General features: G+C 36.2%; 2 protein-coding genes across 2 annotated transcripts in view; one reads left to right on the plus strand and one right to left on the minus strand.

Annotated features, from left to right (window-relative positions):
* The first annotated feature begins 5,846 nt into the window (after positions 1-5,846).
* Positions 5,847-21,727, plus strand: part of GTF2E2 (general transcription factor IIE subunit 2) — a 49,308-nt gene continuing 33,427 nt past the window's right edge. Inside the window, exons 1-2 of the mRNA XM_033104914.1 lie at positions 5,847-6,112; positions 9,228-9,400. Coding sequence (XP_032960805.1) covers positions 9,232-9,400 — 169 coding nt within the window. The 5' untranslated portion in view covers positions 5,847-6,112; positions 9,228-9,231. The remainder of the gene's footprint in view (positions 6,113-9,227; positions 9,401-21,727) is intronic.
* On the minus strand, positions 13,655-20,886 carry SMIM18 (small integral membrane protein 18). The gene is made up of 3 exons (XM_033104915.1): positions 20,749-20,886; positions 15,173-15,250; positions 13,655-14,730 (listed from the first exon to the last, which is right to left on the minus strand). The coding sequence occupies exon 3, from the start codon at positions 14,690-14,692 to the stop codon at positions 14,396-14,398; it is 297 nt and encodes a 98-aa protein (XP_032960806.1). The 5' UTR covers positions 14,693-14,730; positions 15,173-15,250; positions 20,749-20,886; the 3' UTR covers positions 13,655-14,395.

The raw sequence follows: 21,727 nt of genomic DNA on the forward strand, positions 1-21,727 counted from the left end.
AGACTAATTAAGTTTGGGGAATACCAACCTTATGAGCCTTGGTAAGAGACAAAGCCCATCTTCCCACATAAAACCCCAAAATATCAAATGCATATTTTCCCAGGCTCCCCTGTAGCTAGGGAAGACACATGACATAGGCTTGGCCAATCAGATGCACCCACCCCTGATGACTCAGAAACAGGGATAAGAGAATCCATTCTAGTGGCTGTGGCAACACCAGCAATGGTGGGACTGGCAGTAGTACCAGTGCCTGCCATGTCAGTTTCTAGCATTGGTGACTAGAACCCATGGCAGTAATGGTGACCTCACTGGCCCATTTCTGAATCATGATTTTGGCCACCATGGTTCTGGCTGCCTAGCCTCCTAGCCTGGGTCACCAGCCCTCCGAAGATTCTGTGACTACCCTATATAGGATACAGTCATTCTACTTAAATTAGGCCGCACCAGTTTCCAATGTTTAAGAACTGAGGCTGATGCAGTTTTATTTTCCGAAAACATAACCATGAATTACAAGAAAGCTTATATATTTATTATAGCACTTGTTGCATTGCCATCACGTATCTGTTCCTTTGCCCCTTTCAAACACAGGTAGCATGCTCGACACATCTTTGTATAGCAGCTACCCCCCCACCCCCCACTGGCTGGCCCTTTATCTGCAGGGGATACGAGTATGTTCCAAGATGCCCATTGGATGGATGCCTGGAACCATGGATGGTACCAAACTCTACATATACTATGTTTTTTTCTTATACATATCTATGATAAAGTTTATAAATTAGACACAGTAAGATTAACAACAATAACAATACTAAAATAGAACAATTACAACAATATACTGTAATAAAAGTTGTGTGAATGTGGTCTCTCTCTCAAAATATCTTACTGTCTTCACCCTTCTTTTGATGATGTGAGATGATAAAATGCTTTATTAAGTCTAGAACTTTTCACTTAAAGGAAGCACTTTACAGGTTTGCTTTGGCGTGTCCGAATTGCCAGCATGACTACTTTTGTGCTTTGGGACCATTAGTAAGTAAAGTTGGGGTTGCTTGAACACCAGCCCTGTGATATCACAACAGTTGATCTGATAACAGAGATGGCTACTAAGTGACTAATGGGTAGGGAGTGTAAACAGTGTGGATACGTTGGACGAAGGGTTCACGAAGTGGAACTCTAAGAGATTTCATCACACTACTCAGAATGGCTTCCAATTTAAAACTTAGGAACTTTTCCATTTAATATTTTTGGACCACAGTTGACTGTGGGTAACTAAACCTGAGGAAAGCAAAACCAAGGATAAATGGGGCTGTTGTACTCTATATTCACACTGCTTTTTGCAGTGCCCAATACCGTTGAATAGAATGACTGGGATAAGTGGAAGATGACACTAGAAAATGTGTGCTGTTTGGAGAGGGTCTTGATGATAAATGGATGAGAAGATATTAGCAACATGGAATTGTTGATTGTTAAACGTTGAAGATTGTTCAAGGAGGAAAATGTCAAGGTGGGATTGGAAGATTAAAGTGAAAATAGCAAAAAAATCAAGAGTAGGATGGGGGAATCAGAAATGAGGCTGAGATTATCTTTGTGTGAGGTAATGAAGGACCTGCATTAGGGTGATTGCAGTGGGGATGGAAAGGGACATGTGTAAGAAAATGGGCAATGAAAGAGTCAACAGAATTTGTGCACTGATTGAACTTAGGACTTGAGGGTAAGAGAGGAGTCAAAACTAGCCCTGAAGTTTCCAGCCTGAGGGACTGGTGGAAAGATAATACCATTAATAGAAAGAGACAAGACAGGCAGAGAAACTGGTTTAAAGGGGGCAGGTGCAAAGTTTAGGACATGTTGAGTTTGTGGCCCCACTAGGGATCTGGAAGTTTAAAAGCTGGAGTTTAGGAGAAAAGGTCTTGGCATTTGTTTAAAAATTTACTGTTCTTTTGTTAAGATACTACTATATAAGTCCAAATTCTAACTATCCCTCTGAGTTATCCATAACTGGGTACTCTCATGTCTAGGTGCAGTGCACATGCTAATAACTTGTTTTTCTCAAAAAGAATTCTTTCCTCCCTTATGGGATGAATGCTAGAGAGGAAGCAGGGTCCTAGGGAGATTGTTTCAGGAGGGGCAGGCTGCATTAGAAAGTAGGGGGAAAGACTCCAAAGGAGGAAACACTATCAATGCTAGAGAAATCCAGGACAGGTGATGAGCAAAGTACTTATTTTAGCTCTTGGTTTGTGTGGATGTGGGCTAATTGCTTTGTCAGCTGTTTTGAGAATTTACATATCTAGTTCGTTGAGATGGATTGTGAGGTGAGGAGAGTTGAAAGGCAGTTATTACTTGATGGCAGAATGAAGTAAATTTATTTACTTTATCTCAGTTTTCCTCTTCCAAACAATTATGTAATGTAAAAAAATTAAAATATAAAATTAAGCCACTACATAAAAAAGAAAAGTTCTGATACACGCTACAACATGGATGAACCTTCAAAACATTGCAAGTGAAATAAGCCAGACACAAAAAGACAAATATCGTATTATTCCACTTAAATAAAATATTTAGAAGTAGGGCAAAGTCGTAGAGATAGAAAGTAGATTAGAAGTTACAGGAGGCTGTGGGGAGGAAGGAATGGGGAATTATTGCTTAATGGTTACAGAGTTTCTGTTTGGGATGATGAAAAATTTTGGGAATAGGGATGATGGTTACATAATATTAATCTAATGCCACCAAGTTGTACACTTTAAAATGGTTGAAATGATAAATTGTATCTTATTATGTTATATAGATTTTACCACAAATAAAATAGTAGAAAAATATCCACTGTATTGGAATTAATCCTGTGGTTATACTGAGTTGTGTATTTTGGGTGGGAGGGTTTGGATTGGTCATGAGAGAAGAATGTTTTATAAAATATAGAAAACATATTTCCCTCAAAAAGCCACCACGCTTTCTACTAAAAAGTATGCAGGGCATTATAAGCATTCATGAGATGAGACATAATTGCTATTGCATTAGTAGCTTGAATCATTCTTCATATAATTTGACACTAGCCACACCCTTCTGACCTGAAATACTAAAGATGCCAATATGTAGGTGGTTAAATTATAATAAAGGTTTGTTTAAGCATCAGTGGTGGAGACTGTGTATATCATACAAGTAGCCGTATCCCTATAAAGAGTTATGTCTCACAGCTTAAGGTGGGATATTTATCCAATGCCTTCCCTAAGCTCTGGCTAGAGGCTGCCCAGGTGGTGTCTACAAGGTATGATCAAACAATACAGTGAATGTTTAAATTAAAAAAAATGATCACAGTAAAAGACACATTGCCATTAATCCCCCTCAAATAACTCCCACTCGCTTTGAACACATCCCATCATTCTCGCCACTTTCTGAAGCAGTCCTGGAAGTCCTCTTTAATGAGTGTCATTAGTTGCACTGTCATGGCTGCCTCGATGTCCAGAATTGATACAAAACATTTACCTTTCATGGTCATTTTGACTTTGGGGAAGAGCCAGAAGTCGCACGGTGCCAGATCCAGTGAATAAGGTGGATGAGGATACACTGTAAAGTTTTTATTTGACAGAAATGACTGTACCAGAAGCGATGTGTGACACAGAGCCTTTTTGTTGTGATCATAAAATATAGTGAATGCTGCTGCCGAGTGCCATCCAACGGAAAGGCAGGGATCTTCAATATGAGAAGTGGCAAGTAAAACCTTAGTAACAGTGTGCGACAAGTTTCGACTTGTTTGGTGCAGTCAGGTGTGTGAGCTATGGTTGAGAGAAGGTGTGTTTTAAAGTGTGCCCTAAATCATCCTTCACCATGACAATGCTGTGTGTCACACATCACTTCTGATATACGGCAATTTCTGAATAAAAACATTACGGTGTGTCGCCATCTACCTTATTCACCAGATCTGGCACCGTGGGACTTCTGGCTCTTCCCCAAAGTCAAAATGATTCCGGACATCAAAGCAGCCACGACAGTGCAACTAAAGACACGAAAGAGGACTTCAAGAACTGCTTCAGAAAGTGGCAAGAACGATGAGACAAAGTGTGTTTGAAGCGATATGGAATATTTTGAGGAGGATTAATGGCAATGTATCTTTTACTGTAATAATTTAAACATTCACTGTATTGTTTGATCACACCTCGTATATTAGGTCTCTTACTCATTGTAAAGTAACCAGAAGAATGATAGAATCGTTTCCACAAGGATATGAAAAACTGGAATTTATATAATCACTAGGTAAAGAAACAATGAAATAAAAATTAATAAATTCATATAATACTGGCTCATGTTTCTCAGCACAATGCAATTTTAACCTTTGGGATTAATTTTTGTACTTGATGTCTGCTCCTTCTCACCATTACACCTCATCAGTTTTTTTACCAGTTCATATCTGGCTTTACTGGGTTGTAAAACCTCTGGGCCCTACTAAATTGTTACTCAAAGTTACATTTCCTGACGGTATTACATGAACATCAAGTGAGTTTATTACAAAATCCTCTAGAATGAAACAATTTTTAAGTCGCACAATCTCTTTTGGCTTTATTTCCAAGTTTTGAATAAAAATTTATGTGTCATCTCATTTAATCTTTGTAACAGTCTAATGCAAGTAACCCATTGTAGTACAGTTATTCCTTGATGAGAAAACCAACACAGGTTAAGTAACCTGAGTAACTAGTACTAAGTAATTAAAAGACAGCTACAGAATAGCTGAGCACAGGCTATACTGCTGCTTTGGGTTATAAAAGTGAGGGAAGGACATCGCAGAAATCTGACACTCCAATACATTGTAGACTGGGCAAGGCCCATTACCGTATTTTGCCATGTATAATGAGCACCCACGGTTTTGGCCCAAACTTTCAGGGAAAACTCATTATAATTTTTTTAATTCAAAATTTTATTAGTTTACATTTAGGTACTTGTTTTTCGTATTATAAAGGAATTTCAGCATTTATTTTTTTAACATGGTACAAGAAATTTTGTGGAATAATTACAAAACAGAAGAACAGATACAAGCAATAAGAAATTTTATGTACCGGTACAAACTAATATTTACCCATCATAGAAGGCCAAGAACTCTATCCTTGCAAGTTGTCATAAGTTCAACAAAACCGATTATCGTATTCCAGGGTACTATTTTGCATGCGGATGTGGTTATTGATTTCTAGAATTACACCTTTAACTCATAAGCATAAATAAATGAACGTTGATATAAATATGGAATTAGTACTACCCATGTATAACGCGCATCCTTATTTTTCCTTCAAATTTGAGCCAAAAGTGCGCATTATACAAGGCAATATACGGTACCGCTCGTTGCTTTATTCCTACCCCTTTCTGTTGCTTCTGAATCCGAAATCGTTTTCTAAGACTATTCACAGGTGTTGCGGTTTGGAGTTCAGAAACTGGGCTTCACGTCAGGATTTGCCTTTGCTAGTTGTGCTGTTTTGAGCAAGTCATTGAGTCGTTTCCCTGGGCCTCTTGTTTCCTCATTTGTAATAGAGCTAGAAGAATGTTCTCGGAAGTTAAAATTGTGGTAAAGTCACAAAATACCTAGTAGACAATAACTTGAAAAATTGCGTCGCCCTGTGGGTTAAAGAGATTCCCGAGCACGCTGGAGGAGGCTCTCGTAGCTTTAAATTTCCGCAAAGGAAAGATTTCCATCTTAGCTGCTGCTAACAGCCTCCCACCTACTAAGTCCCGTTCTCCACCCCGCCCCCAGCCCTGCTCCCGTTGTTATGGAGATCCGGAACGCCCTAGCTGGCTGCCGTTCCTCCCGCGGTACCCCTAACTGGGGGCGTGATGACGCACGCGCGTTCTAGGCTGTGAAGATGCCCCGTTGGCTGCCGGGACTGAGCTCTTAGCTAGTTCAGGAAGCGGCGGGCGGGGCACCCGGCCGAGTCGTCAGTGGTGCGGCCGCAGCCGCCGCTGCTACCGCCAGTGCGGAGATCCGGAGCTGGCGGGGCGGCGCTGGGCGTGCGTGCGGGCAGACGGGGGCGCTGAGTAGGAGCAGAAAGCGGCGGCCAGCGGGCGTCAGCGGCTGGCGGAGGCGGAGGCGGAGGCGCAGGGAGGCGGCGGCGGGTCGCGTGGGGCGGCCCACCTCGCTCAGGTAGGGGCTGCGGCCGCCGGGTGAGGGGCGCGGAGCTCCGGCCTGTTGTTCCTCGGGGGAGACCGCCTCCTCCCGAGGGGCGAGAGTGTCTTCCACCCCTCGGGAGGCTGGGTGCCGTTTACTACGCGGAATACAGTAACAACTTGTTGGGAGCATTGTCTTTTAGGCCGGAGGTTTTTTCAGCAAACTTTTGGGTTGTAAAGGGAAATTCGCAGTCGGGTGGCTGCTGGTGCCTCTTCGTAGCCCCCAAGTTTACCTTGGCAGTGGCCGAGCGAACCATGTGTGTGGAGTTTGGGGACCCACCGATGTCCAGCCGACTAAAAGGCTGTGATTTAGAGGCTCGTTCACGGACTATTTTTTAAAGCTGCCTTGTGGCGACCTGGTTTGTAATGATTCCTAAACTTTAGTTATAATTGTTTTCTGTAAAGTCCAAAGACGTTTTCCAAAACAAAACGCTGTGGCACATTTTTCTCCCACCTTTGCATTCTGTCACTTAAGATGTAAGCAGTCTCTTTTCTTACCTTGCCGGCTGTTCGCCAGTGGCACCTCTGAGGCTTAGTTAGGGACAGAAGCAAAAGAAAGTAGAAGGGTTGAAAGAAGTACCGTAGGATGAGACGGTGGGAAGAACGTGGGCTTTGGAGCCGGAAGACTGTGGCTTAATTTTTGCTTCTCAGTGTCCATCCGTGACACGTGGGCACATGAACTCCCTGAGTTGTGATGTTTGTTTAATGTACAAGGGCAGGGTGATGTGTCCTGTCTACCACACTAGTCAGTGCATGTAAAACTACAAATACTGAGTACGGTCGCCTTCTAACAATAGGAAGGGAAAGTTAGGCGGAACATGCGATGGTGAAAGGTAGACATGAAGCCGCCTGCTCTGGGTGCCGTTGAACATTACCCCTACCTGTCCTGGGTTTTAGACGCCTTGACCAGCATGGAGTAGGAAGATCTCTAAACCAAAGTACCTGGACCAGGATCCAAATATCCTGACTCCTAAATCAAGTACGTGTTCCTTACTCCACACCTGAAATGCTGGAAAAGGCCTTCAAGCTTTAAAAGGCTCTGGAAAATAAATCCTTGCCTTCAAGCAGCTTACATTTGAGAACATGAAAGCATCCAGCACTTCCTTTAAAAGCAATGAATAAATAAAACGTGACCTCGAGTGTTTTAGAGTTAGGATATTTGGTCCAAGTACTTCTTGCTGTGTGACCCTAATCATACCTCTTCACTTCAGATTTCACATATTAAAATAGAAATAAAACAGATAACCTATTTTCTACTGGAGATGTGAGGATCAAATGCTGTAAGCATTTAGATCTTTGTAAACTGGAAGGCTTTTATTTATGTGTTATGTTAAAATCATGATTAAAAGCCTGGGTTAATTACCTTGTCTTTACAAGGTGAAATAAACAGGTGTTTCCTGTTTTGGGCTAGTCGCCCCCCACCGTATCACTTGTGAATTCTCTTGTCCCTCGCTGCCCCTCTCCCCAAGACTGTCTCCTATCTTCCTTACCCCAGTATAATCATTCTGTTCATTTCTTTTCAGATCCAATAAAATAGTAATACTGAAATAACATTTGTATAGTTTTACTATTTGAAAAATCGCTTTCTCGTTTTATTCTTACAATTGGGCTAGATGTAGACAGCGTTGGTAGTATCCTCATTTGACTTACAATAAAACTGAGTTTATGAATCGCCCAGGGTCATGTTACTGTTGGGGATTAGAACTGAGAGGGAGAACGTCTTTGATTTGAGGTCCAGTGCCAGTGACTCTTCCTTTCTTACTTAACTGGTTTACTCTGATTATTTATTATCAGTGCTTATATTTTTAACTTTTAGCATGCTAAATCACATTCATTTTTTTAAGTGAGGTGCTCAATGCTTTCATGTTCTCAAATGTAAACTTCTTGAAAGCATGGATTTATCTTCTAGAACCTTTCAAAGCTTGGAGTACAGTGACTCACAAACAGAAGACATTTAATAAAGACTCATGAAAGCAGTAACAACGAAGTTAGAGCAATTTAAAGATGTTTCCCTGTTCATTATTCACTTAACAAATATTTATTGAACTACCCCGGTGCTTGAAGGTTTTGAAAGTGTAAGATAGTGTTTTTCCTCTGGGACCTTCCTTCCCGACTTATGAACACTGGTCTCAACAGTGCACGAATCATTTGCATAGTCAGCTTGTATGCTTCCTAGAGTCTCTCTATAGGATTCTTGAGAGGATTCAGACAAGAGAGGAATGTTTTAAAATACTTGTTGAATGATCTGTGGCTTCCCTGGTTGTATTGAAGTGTCTCACAATTTTAGAGTTTTAGAACTGAGAAAAAACATGAAGAGGTTTAGTCCCACCTCGCTCCAAATCAGGAATTTTCTGTAGATATTTCTACCAAATATTAATCCAGCCTCTTCATCACATAATGTTGGAGAGTTCACCAGTTTTAAGATACACCTTTCATTTATAAGCAATTCTGATGGTTCTGTCTCTCTCTTTTTTTTTTTTTTTGCAATGAGCCTAAATCTGCCTCCTAATTTCTACCCAGTAGTTCTGATGTTTCTAAGCAGCATTGTAGAGATACAATGTGAGCTGCAGGTGTGAGCCACATGTGTAATTTAAAATTTTCTACTGGCCATAGTGTTTTAAAAAGTTAAAAAGGGGAAATTAGTTGTATTTAATCCAGTATATCCAAAATATTATCACATTAACATGTAATCAATCTAAAATATCTCGTTATTAATTTTAAAAGTTCTTTGTACTAAATCTTTAAAATCTGGTGTATGTTTTACACTTCGTATAATTCAACTCTAGCCCCATTTCAGGTGTTCAATAGGCACATGTGGCCAGTGGCTACCATATTGGACAGTGTGGTACTAGAGCTTTACAGAATAGTTCTATTTCTCTTTAGTGCCTAGCATAGCGCTTGGCACATAATAGTCATTAATTAAAGAATTTTTTTTTTTTTGATTGAGTAAGTGAATCAAATAGAAGTGCTAGAGACCTAATAATAAGGTAATTTTGTTTGGGAAGTAACTCTCGTTGAGACCTATGGATTTGGCATATAGGTTTCAGTGACTGGAATCTGTATTAAGGATATTTGTTTTTTTATCTTTGCAGCATTATGGATCCAAGCCTGTTGAGAGACCGGGAGCTGTTCAAAAAACGAGCTCTTTCCACTCCTGTAGTAGAAAAACGTTCAGTATCTTCTGAGTCATCAACATCATCATCATCAAAGAAGAAGAAAGCAAAGCTAGAACATGGAGGATCGTCAGGCTCTAAGCAAAATTCTGGTTAGTAAAATTGACTGTTTAGGATTGTTTAATTTTTCAGGAAACCATTAGTAATGGCAAATTCATTTTTCAGTTCAGCATTCAAATTGATAGGCACTTTGTTAGTTATAAAGGATGGAATGATAGAATTTTTTGCTCTTACGATACTAATAGTTTTATATTACAGTTAGAATTTAGATCATTGAGGTTTAATTTACATACCATATAGTTTACTTGACTTAAGTGTACTAGTTAAAAGATTTTTAGTAAACTTATAGAATTGTGCGACTACTAGCACAATCCAATTTTAGAACATTTTCATCACCCCCAAAAGATCCCTTGTGCCCATTTGTAGTCACTCCTTGTTTTCACTCCAGCCCCAGATAACCAATAATCTACTTTCTGTCTCTATATAGTTCCTTTTCTGGACATTTCATATAAGTGGAGTTATATAATATGTGGTTTTTAGTGTGTGGCTTCTTTTACTTGCCATATATTAAGATGATCATGTTGTCTTTAATTCTGTTAATATGGTATATTACAGTAATTGATTTTCAGAGGTTAAACCAACCTTGCATTCTTGGAATAAATCTTACTTGGTCAGGGTGTATCATTCTTTTTATTTGTTGTGGAATTCAATTTGCTGATATTTTGCACAGGATTCATCCATGTTGCAGCATATATCAATACTTCATTCCATTTTATTGCTAAAAAGTATTCTATTCTATGGATATACCACAATTTATCCATTCGCCAGTTAATAGACATTTGTATTTCTTCCACTTTTTGGCTATTATGAATAGTGTGGCTCTGAACATTCATGTACAAGTATTTGTGTAGACATGTTTTTTTTTCCTTTTTTCCCCCCTCTCTTGGATCGAGACCAAACAGTGAAATTTCTGGGTCATGTGGTAAATTTATGTTTAATTTTTTAAGAAACTACCAAAATGGCTGTACTATTTTATATTCTCATCATCAATTCATGAGGGTTCCATTTTTTTCTTATTCTTGTCAAAACTTGTTATTCCTTGTATACCTGGTAATAGCCATTCTAGTGGATATGAAGTGGTATCATATGCAGTTCCCTAATGACTAAAGATGTTGGCCATCATTTCATGTGCTTATTTGACAATTTATGTGTCTTTGGTGAAATTTCTGTTCAGATTTTCTGCCCAAGTGAAAAAATTGGGTTGACTTCTTCCTGTTGATTGTAAGAGTTCTTCATATATTCTGGATATAGTTTCTTGATACAACATATCTATGCTCTTGATGTCATATCTAAGAAATCTTTGCTTAACCCAAGATCATGAAAATTTACTGTTTTCCTCTAAGAAAGATCTAAATTCATCTTTTTGCATGTAGTTATTCAGTTTTCCCTGCACCGTTTCTTGAAAAGACTATCTTCCCCATTAGCTTACATTGATTGGCACCCTTATTGAATATCACTTGACTATAAATGAAAGTTTATTTATGGTATCTCAATTTAGTTCATGTCTTTCCTTATGACAGTACGACACACTCTTGATTACCATAGCATTCTAGTTTGTTTTTTTTCACTTTGAAAATTTTTTTTTAAATTTTTCAATTACAGTTGACATTAAATATTATATTAGTTTCAGGTGTACAGCATACTGGTGAAACATTTATATAACTTACAAAGTGATCCCCTGATAAGTCTAGTACCCATCTGACTCCATACATAATTATTACCATATTATTGACTATATTCCTTATGCTGTATTTTACATCCCCATGACTGTTTTGTAGCTGCCAATTTGTATTTCTTAATCCCTTCACCTTTTCATGTAGTTAAGTTTTGAAATTGGGAAATTTAATTCCTTTGATTTTGTTCTTTTTCACGATTGTTTTGTTTTTTTCTCAGTCCTTTGCGTTTCTATGTAAATTTTAGGATCACCTCATCAATTCAAATCTGTAAAAGAGCCAGCTGTGATTTTGATAGGGATTTCATTGAATCTATAAATCAATTTGGGGAGAATTGCTATCTTAACAGTATTAAGTCTCCTGGTTAATGAACATGGATATCTTTCCATTTATTTAGGTTTTTAATGTATAAATCTTACATTTATTTTGTTAACCTTATTCCTATTTTATTTGCTAAATTGTGAATGAAGTTATTTTTTTCTTAATTTGATTTTTCAGTTGTTCATTGTTAGTATATAGATATACAGTTGATTTTTAAACATTGGTTCTTGTATTCTGCAACCTTTCTGAACTCATTTATTATTTCTAACTTTTTGTGTGGATTCCTTAGGATTTTGTACATACAATATTATGTCATCTGTGAATAAGAACCTATTTGTCCTTTCTAATGTGAATGCCTTTTATTATATTTCCTTTTCTTGTCTGTCTGAACTGACTAGTACGATGTTGAATAGAAGTAGTGAGAGTTGACATCTTTGCCTTGTTTCTGATCTTAGGAAAGCATTGTCTTTCACAATTATATGTGATGTTAGGTAATCATTTTTATCAGAGTAGGACTATCATTCTTATTAGCACATGTATTAGAATTGATTATCTCTCATCCCAGTGAAATTTACATTGAATTAGTAATTTATAGGAAAGAAAATTTTGAAAACTTTTAAACATTAGCACCAATCCACTCTTAGACTTGGCTCTTTGATCTGCTTAGGAATATCTTTGCTTCAAAATCTCAGTGGCTTAAAACAACAAAGGTTTGTTTTTCTTTCATACCACATGTTTATCATGTGTTGGCCAGGGGTCTTAGCTCGTTATAATCACTCAGGGACCCAGGCTAATAGAGTAACTGATATTTTAAATGTTGGTTTCAGTGGTAGATGAAAAGAGAACACTGGAAGGTTTTGCCTTACAGTTAAATGCTCTGGCCTGGAGGTGACACACATCACTTCCTCTCACAACTTATTGGCTAGATCTAGTCACAGGGCTGGACCCAGCCATCAGGGGTTCCCTGTGCTCAGAAAGAGGACAGCTGTGTATACTGGGTGTAAATATTAAAGACTACCATCTGATCTTAATTCAGGTCACTCTTGCTGGATTGCCCGGTTAGCTGCTTACCAGATCTCCTGGTTTAGCTTCTCTACTGTCCATTCTTTGTACACTAGTCAGTGCTGCTTCTGTTCATAAATCTGATGATGTCACTGCTTAAGGCTGATCATCATTGCTTTTCAGATAAAATCATCTTTTCTTGCAGCTTGCGTGCCCTACCTGATCTAGTCTCCACTTACCTTTTATGCCCATACTTACTGTTCTCCTTGTTCTGTCCTAGTGATACTGACTTGTAGCTCCTCGAACATGCTCTTACTCTCTTTTGCCTCTTGGCCTTTGCTTATTATGTTTGTTCCTCTTCCTGGAACCTACTTTCTTACCTGCTTCCCTCTTTCCTTTGCCTAACCCCTATTCTTCTTTTAGGTTTTAGCTTGAATTCCCACTTTCTAATTTGAATTCAGTGCTTAGCCTTTGAATTCTCATAGCACTCACTGTTTCTGACAAAGTTACTGCATGCCATTTAATAACATTACTTTTTTGCCACCTATCCCTCACACATAGAAGCACTTGATGCATGTTTATTGAAGGGCTATATAAATTACAGGGTAAAGTAGGGAAACATGGATAGTGTGCATTATCAAAACATCTAGTTATTAAAGGACCTATATGCTTTCCATCTGTGACAAGGACCCCAAAGTTTACCATTTATAAAAATGTGGTTTTAACAGTGCTCAGAAATAGCTCCTGGTTACCAAAGTATTTTGTATACGTACGTTTCACAAGTCTTTTTGGAAGTTGGTTACTTTACTTGTGTTTGTTTCTAATATTAGAAATAATATAAAAATTAAGTATTTTCTGAGGCAAAGCTATTTCAGAATGGCTGTTAGGGTTCTCTAAATTGAAAATGACTTTTTCACTTCACATATCAAATATTTTCTAGTTTTCCATAGTAGCTTTTTAAAATGTGTTTAATTGATGTGCCACATTTAGGTAAAGGCTGTTGTTTCCAATTTTTTGTTAATTTTAGTAATGCTATTGTAAACATCTTTGTATCATGAGCTTTTGTCTTTTGAACTAATTTCTCAATAAATTTTCAGAAGTGGCATTTCCAGCCTAAGAGCAGTTGTAGTGGTTATGAGCATAGTTTGGTTTGCTCATGGTAGCAAAATAGCATTAGGGTTATAAAATAAATCTGTGCAGCCCTTGGAATTTCAAGAAATAAAACTTCTCTATTTGTTTATAGGTATTGAGTCGTCCTATCTTTTGACTTGTTTTTGCAGTCTTGTCTACATTTCTACATCTTAGCCGTGAGAATGAGAAGCAAAATGAAAGCACAAGCTCAAGAAATGCGATTTAGGGGGTGTACTAGTAAGTTTTAGTTTGAAACTAGCCTGGCTCTTTATAGCCCACATTTTTCAACAGTTGGTCCATCTTATGAAATTTTTAGGTAAGCACCTTTCTGAGTATTTGGAGACTTTTTTTTCACACTAATCTTACATAAAGCTGAAGTCTTTAAAAATATGTAAGTTGTCTTCAATAAACTAGAAAATACTGTGTTTTAATAAGTAGGGACGTTATGTATAAGTGGAAGTATTTTACTTTGGATTTAAATAAGCATTTTAAATAGTATTTTTATTATCAAGACACATGTAAGATAGTACTGTTTTTTAGTCCACATGGTTTATTTCGGTGTAAGTTATTTTGGTATCATTAGCCTTGCACATTTATGTCTTCCAGTTTACCTTTTGCTGCTTAATATTGAATTCTAGGAACTTTTTATCCAGTTTTTGAAGTGTCATGTTAAATAAATTAGTAAATTATTCACATTTGTGATGTTTTACTCTATATTTAATGAAAGGGATACACATACATACAAAGTACATATTTAACTTGCTTTTACCTTCTAGTAGAAAGACTTAATGATTCAAAGTTACTCAGTTTTGTAATAACAGTTGGCTTCAGAAAATTTTCTTTTTTTCTCAGTGGTTGAAGACTGTTTTCAAAGATTTTATTCATCTTATTACACTGTAGCTAGACCACTTCAATTTCACGTTTTCTGATATTGTACATCATACTTCTAAGAGGGTTAGGTTCACTTTTCAAGTCTTTCACAGTTTTGTTTTTGACACAGCAGCAGCAGTCAAGCACTTCATAAAGGAAAGCCAGCACCACTAAAGATACCACTGTAAATATGAATAAAAGCAGAATGACAAAGCAGGCAGTGTTCCAGTTATCATGGAAAGGGTAAATTTTTTGAACTTGAAAACCAAGGTACTGATAAACAGATGTAGTGGTTTCATTCCAGAGGCTGGAGCTCAAGGAGGCCATTCTTAAGAGATTTCACGTCTTTTATTGCTCTTTTGAATCTATAAAAAAGTAGAAAATGAATATATGTAACTAGACTCTACAGATGTGTCAATTCAAATCTCAGTACCAATATTTGTTAGTAAACTTATGTAGGCAATGGGTATCTTTTTTTCTGTCAGAATTAATGCCTAACTGGTATTAATTTTTAAATTAATTTGTTAAATTAATTTAAAAATAAATTTAATGGTATTTTTTTCTATTTGCCAATGTACTCTGTAAACCTTGCTATATATTTTATGTATATTATTTATTAGACAAATATGTATGTTTTAAGATTCATACACAGAAATTAACTGCCAATGGAAGCTGAATTGGTTTAAAATTTGACTAAAGCATTGGTCAGTGAGCTCTTATCTACAACACATTTTAGCATTTTAAGGTCATGTTCTTTAAACTGTACCTAGAAAAGCTTTTCTCGTTACCCTTGTGGATCCTTCTCACCTTGGTTCAGTGTATTTATGTGTCCTATTTCCACTCCTTTCAATTCGAGGACAGATGACCTGATTCAGGAAATAGTGGCTGAGAGAAAAATAGTAGAGAAAGAAAAGTCAAAGTTGCCTATGAATAGACTTTAATCTTAGGATATTTTTGTTTGGTATATGATAGTCTTAAATGTTTCATATACCTAAATGACCTATAGACGTGAATATTTATTCAGTGCCCCAAAGGTATCATTTAATAAATTATTCCATTTCACAAAATTAGTGAGTTAAGGTTACAGAATTCTTGTTAACCTGATACTGTTAGGCCTTAAATAGGACTGTAAGGATTGAAGGTTTGATGGTATTAAAAATAATAAATGAGTTTTTATTCTGTTGATCTTTCAGGTCTCTTTAAACTTACTGTTAAAAAGTATAAAGTACCTATACAGTAATAAAATTTTGGAAATAAGAGGAAAATATCATTTCACTTCTTTATTGGTTCAATTTTGGAAACAAGAGGAAAAAATATTTCAATTCGGTGACTACTGTCAGTTTGTATGCTTTCTTTTCTGAAAGAAATGACTTATTTTGCATGCTTTTTCCCCCTACATAGTTGTAAATAGACTTTCATTTATCCTTGTAAACAAATGTTTATTGATTACCTGCTGTGTACCAGTACCTTTTAAGTGCACGTGAGAGTATATGTCATTTAAAGAAAACTGCAAGGTAGTGCAGAAGTGTAAGAGCATAACGAACCCACGCGTGCTTATAATACGGCTTCATGTCTTGGCCAATCCATAGCTCTTGATCAGCTCTTGGCCAATCCATAACTCTACCCACTGCTGCCACCCCATGGATTATTTTGAAGCAAATCCCAGTCATCATATTCCTTCATCTAGAAATATTCAGTATATGTCTCATAAGTGGTGAGGACTCTTGTTTTTAAACATAGCCACAATATCATTTTCAAATCAAAAAAGATTTTAAAATGACCAGAAAACCCCCAAAGCCATAACGATGTAATTCCTTAGGTTTCTTTTTTTTTCTTAATAGACACAATTTTAAAATGTTGGTGTTGACAAATGAATATTTTCTAAGGTTTTTGTTTTCTTTGATCAGATTTGCTTGGCAAATCACTTCACCTCTCTGGATGGACTTCGTTCCTTCCTCTTTCATGTATTTTAAAAGTTAAATGATATGAGGCCAGAAGTAAAGGCTTAAATTCATTTTTTTTTGGATTTGAGAATTCTTCAGTTTCATGGTGCTTGGTTACCCTTCATCTTGAAATGAGAGAAAACAGACTAATGGACAGGAATTGAGTAATTCTTCTGTTCTGGGATATACAAAAATACATTGTAACACAGGTCTGTAACTGCTCATTACATTACATTATTTTCAAACTATGTCTGGAGACCCAGCCTTTCAAAGTTACCCTGTCTTATCCTTAGAAATTTTACCTTCCTAGCATATTCTTACAGAAAGCAGGGCAGCTGCATTGCACAACTCCAGGGAGCGTCATTCATGTTGTGTTGTGGGGTAACCCTTGGAGTTCTGTAACGTGGGATGTTCTAATAGGCTACCCCCCCAACCTCTGTGTTCTTGTTGCCTCTGTAATCGCTATGCACACAAGTAGTCAAGTAACCCACAGAAACTCACTCAAATGGGGACAAAAGTTGTCTTTTTTTGACTCAACTTTCCTAATAGTATTGTGTGTGCACACACAAATGCCTAAAAAAAATTAAGCTGTGCAACTCCTTTAAGATTTTTAGCACTAATGCAGATATTCTGGGAGGGGTAACCCACATTGTTAGTTTTTTTTACTTCAGTATGAAGGAGTTTCAGGTCCTTTTTGAAAAGCAGAGCTAACAGAGGAGAGGAAGAGAAAAAAGAGTAGGACCTTGGAGAACTAGGTGGCAGAGCCACTTATGTATGTGGGTAGGTAAAGAGCAGGAAGAATTGCTTGAGGGTCTGTCTAATAATTTCACCTGGGCTAACCTAGGACCTCTCCAGTATGGATGAAAATATTCCTTAGACTTTCTGTTAAAGCCTTTCAGGTTGATTCCTTTTTAAAATCTGGAAATTTCAAGGTTTCTCTTCTAAATACAGCATTAGAAGTGAGTGCAGGGGGAGCAATGAAGGGAGAGGAGAAGAGAGTGCAGCTGTTTCCACATTCTGCCCCTCAGATTAGTTTAATTTACCTTATTGGCTTAACATGAATTTCAAATGTTATTTTTACTATTGATTTCATAAACATTGTTACAGCAATTTTAAATAAGTGAAAGCTTCACCCAGAATCCCATCTCCCTAACATATCAAACTTCTAATTTTCTTTCTCTTAGAAATTGGGTGTATAAATCTATACCTCATCCTGGTTGAAATTATACTGAAGTGACTACTTTGTATTATAATTTATTATGAATAGGCCTTTTTAAATTTGTATTTACTTTAAAACTGGGGAGAAGTTGTAAAGACTTGCTATTTCAAAATGAAATTTTGAAATGATTTGAAAGTTGGTTTTAGGAAATTCATATTCTGTTTATTTTTGAGATACAAGTAAACTGCTTAAAAATGTATCAGGTTCCCTTACCCCTAAAAAAATAGATGGAAGGGAAGGGGAGAAGTCAGAGGCAGGTACACAGACACGCAACTAAATTCAATTATTTGAAGTTTACTTGTACCCATCAGTGAACTATTCTTCCGGTTAAAATTAGTATAGAATATCCACACAATTGAATATGCATGAATAAGGTAATTGCATAGTGATATAGAAAGATTTTTAGGATATGTTAAGTGAACAGAGCAAGATGCAGGACATTATAGCTAAAAGGAAAATAATAAACATGTTTTTATTTGCTTGTATCTGCACACAAATCTTGGATGTACAATAAATTAATAACTGATTACTTGGGTTAGTTGGAGAGTAGGGTCAGGAATAGGGATGTGTGTGAGACTTCTCAAAGTTACATTCTTTTAGTTTTTGAACGATTTGAATATATTATTCAAAACCCAAACTAATATATTTTAAAATCATTCCTTGTCTTTGGCTTTTAAAAGTCTATTGTGAGATATATGTATATATTTATATGTATACATTTGTTGAGTTTTCTGGATTACTTCCAAAAAAAGTAAAATTAGGATTAGTAAACACTGTCATTTTGATTAGACTATACTTTAGCCACATACAAATACACTTACAATAATTATCCCTTGCAATAATGACAACAGTAATGAATAGGAGTCTATGCTAGGGCACTCGTAAGCTTTGCACAAAGTATGTATGCATTAAGAAAGAATACGCATTAGACTTATGCTTGTGAGTGTGTTGATAACTGATGAGCAATTCAAAACATTCACTCTTTAGCTAGTTTCTGGGTATATCTGAAAAAAGTAAACCCTTGTGATGTGGAGTCATTTTCCACCTTATATTTAATGTGGTTTATTCTTTCAAAGTACTTTCAGAGCTCAGTAATTTTTTTGTGTTAAATTTAGGGTAAAATCTAAAATGTACTTTGATGGATTAGATATAATTAGACAAGCAGAAAGATATTTACCGTTAGGATTTTTTTGTATTCTGAGACTATAGTTTTGAAACTGAAATGTAAATTTGTGTGAAACAAATGCTGTAAACATGCCTTATGAAAAGTAAGAGAATATGGTAATAAACAAAAAAGTAAGAACAGTCTGTACTTTTTTCAAGTCCCTATATTCCCTTTAAAATTTGATTACAGGAATGGGAAGTGTTAAAAGTAAATACCATATATATATGTATTTTTTTTTTTTTTAGTTTTGTTATTTTTGAAATATTTCCTTTAACTATTTTTCCTCCCATTTCAAAATACTCTAGTGAATTATTTATGGGGTAAGACTTGGAACTGTTTTGGAATCTTGAATTGCCAGATCAGAATAAAATTATGCTTTTGCTGTATTTTTGGTAAAAGCCCTTGAATTGAATTATCTAGTGCCTTTAAGCGTATCACTTTGAAATATGATCAATTAATCATAATGGCCTTTAAATATAGAGCAACTCACTCAGCCCGGAACTCTCTGAGATAGGCCGAGCCGCTAGTCAGTTCAGTGAAACAGCAATGAGCCTCCTTCGGTGCTAACCGTAGATATATTACCAGTAAAACATAGGCTGATTATAGTGTTAAAACAGTGTGGGTAGTAAAGGTTTCTATTTCAATTTACCTGAAATTTTTGAGTTACAAATTAACTGTTTTATTTGAGTAAGTTGTTTTAATTTTACCTGAAACTCTGTATAGCGAACAGTAGTAATGTTTTATAGATAACTAATCCCATGTGCTGTACCCGGAGAGATCTGATATCTTCTTACAGCAAACTTTGAGCTTTGTAAAGGACATTTTGTTCATACTAGCTGAATGCTAGCTAAGAAATAGAAGTAATAAAAATTACGAAAAATAAATCCTTTAAAATTTAAATACATTTACTAGCAAAGGAGAAGGGCAGAAGTTGGATCTTTAGGTCAGCGTGTATAGGTAATATCCTGGAACTCTAGCATCTCTTAAATGATGTTTTCATGCTTGAATATTATAAAATTAGAAATTTGTCAGCAGTTGATACTAATTTTTAGTAGACCTGAACAGTAATTTTTTTAGTAACCATGAAAGTAATCTTATTACCTGGAAAGTTACTGTACTTTCCTCCATTAACCAATTCTTAGGACATATTTTTATTTTAAAATGTAGTTTATCAAAAAGACTTATTATGAACATATTTTGAGGATCAGTCTAACTGAAACTACTGTGAAATTATGATTAAATATGTATTTTTAATACATACTGAAACTATGATTAAATATGTATTTTTGCGGCATACATAAAATGAAAAGCTATTTTAAAAAAGGCTTTCATTTAATGGTAGCATGACTTGTATATTAAAGTAACAGACTTTAAAATTTCATTGTAAGGAATTAATTAAAATGTTAGGAAAGTCTGAAGCTCTACAAATGATGTCTTTGGTTATAGTATAATGCAGCCTATATGGTGGTACCTTTATGGTCTTTTTTTATATAAAAATCACAGTTGTGATAATTTCTCAGCATTCTCTGCATCTACAAAGTCAAATAAAAAACAATTTGAAATATTTTCTCATATTTGTTAAAATATAACAAACTTTCTTGTAAGTAACTGCTTTTTACCAGCTAATATAATTTGCATATGTAATCAGAAAGATTTAGTCTAATATTAGATTTCAGTCTAGATTTTTCTTTAAGAAAAATCCTTTGTTTAAGACAGACCAAAACGCTGAAATGAAATAGCTTAGAGAAAATGAAATCATCAAGTAACCACTTAACGTGAGATGCTCATGGTTTACTCTAAGGTCTGGATATAGATCAGGTTCATAGAAAATGGCATGAATTTTCCATTAAGGCACAGACGGTAAGTGTGCTTATCAAATAGCACAAGGCAGTCTTCACGTTTTCATAATAAAATCCTACCAAGCAATGAAATGAATACATTGCTTTTTTTGGTCTTTAGTAGGAACAAAGCTTTCTGCCTGATTTTTATGGCAAAATATTTTTTATTGCATCATAAGGACATGTATTACTAAATGAAAAAGGCGATATAAACCTACCTCTTGTCTGAAGGCTGCTGTTGAAGCGATGGTATCGTCTGTTTGTAATGCAGTCTAGGGCACAGCCAAGATGGAGCTGTGCTTCTATTGGTTGGACCACAGTGCAGCTGACAGTTTCCTCTACATTCATTTGCATTAAGTCCTGCCATCCTTAAGAGTAAATCATTCAGAAACTTGAGTAGGGCTGTCTGGGATATCAACTGTCACCCCCTTTTCTTGCCTCATTTTTTTGTCCTTTAAGCTAACTTCCTGTGTAGGAATTTGTGAGTTACCAACAAATTGATGTTTCTTTAGTGTTTAACTGTAAAATTGCAGATCCCTCATTGAATGTTTCAGTGCTAGGGCTAGAAAATAATGTCGAGAGAGGTAGTAACCTAGGAAACAAACAGTCTAGGTTTACCAGCTTTATATTTCCTCCAGGAAGAGTGCGTAAAATCTTATAAATGATATATTATTTTCTCTCCTTTTCTTTCAATACATGTGTTTTATATAAATCTTGCCCTCTGGAAGTGATTATTTCCATGTGGTCATTTGATTTAGAAATTCTGAGGAGAAAAGAGGTTTTCAGCTCTACTAATTTGAGAGAAGGTTAGTTTTGGTAGGTACACCACCTGCATTAAAAAAGCAGTCTGTGAAATTTAAATGGAAAAGAATCCTCAGTTGGATGTTTAGAGGTAGAATGTTTTTCATTTATGGTGTATTATTTAAAGTTGTGGTCTAAGCATGATAGATAGGTTTTTAATTATGGGAGTGGCTATTACAACAATAGACTGTTTAAATGCTTGCTATGTAGACTTAATTTTAATTGTAGATAAATCAGCACATTAGTTTCTGGGGCCATACAAAGGTACATGGAAATACCTTCCTCCTTCTGCTTTCTCCCTCCCTCTTTGCTTCTTTGCTTCCCTCCTTCGCATTCGTTCATTCGTTCATTCAACTAACGTTTAATGAGTGTTTGCTATGCCTGGCATTGAGTTAA

Source organism: Rhinolophus ferrumequinum, chromosome 4 (assembly GCF_004115265.2).
Source record: "Rhinolophus ferrumequinum isolate MPI-CBG mRhiFer1 chromosome 4, mRhiFer1_v1.p, whole genome shotgun sequence".
NCBI classification, from domain to species: domain Eukaryota; kingdom Metazoa; phylum Chordata; class Mammalia; order Chiroptera; family Rhinolophidae; genus Rhinolophus; species Rhinolophus ferrumequinum.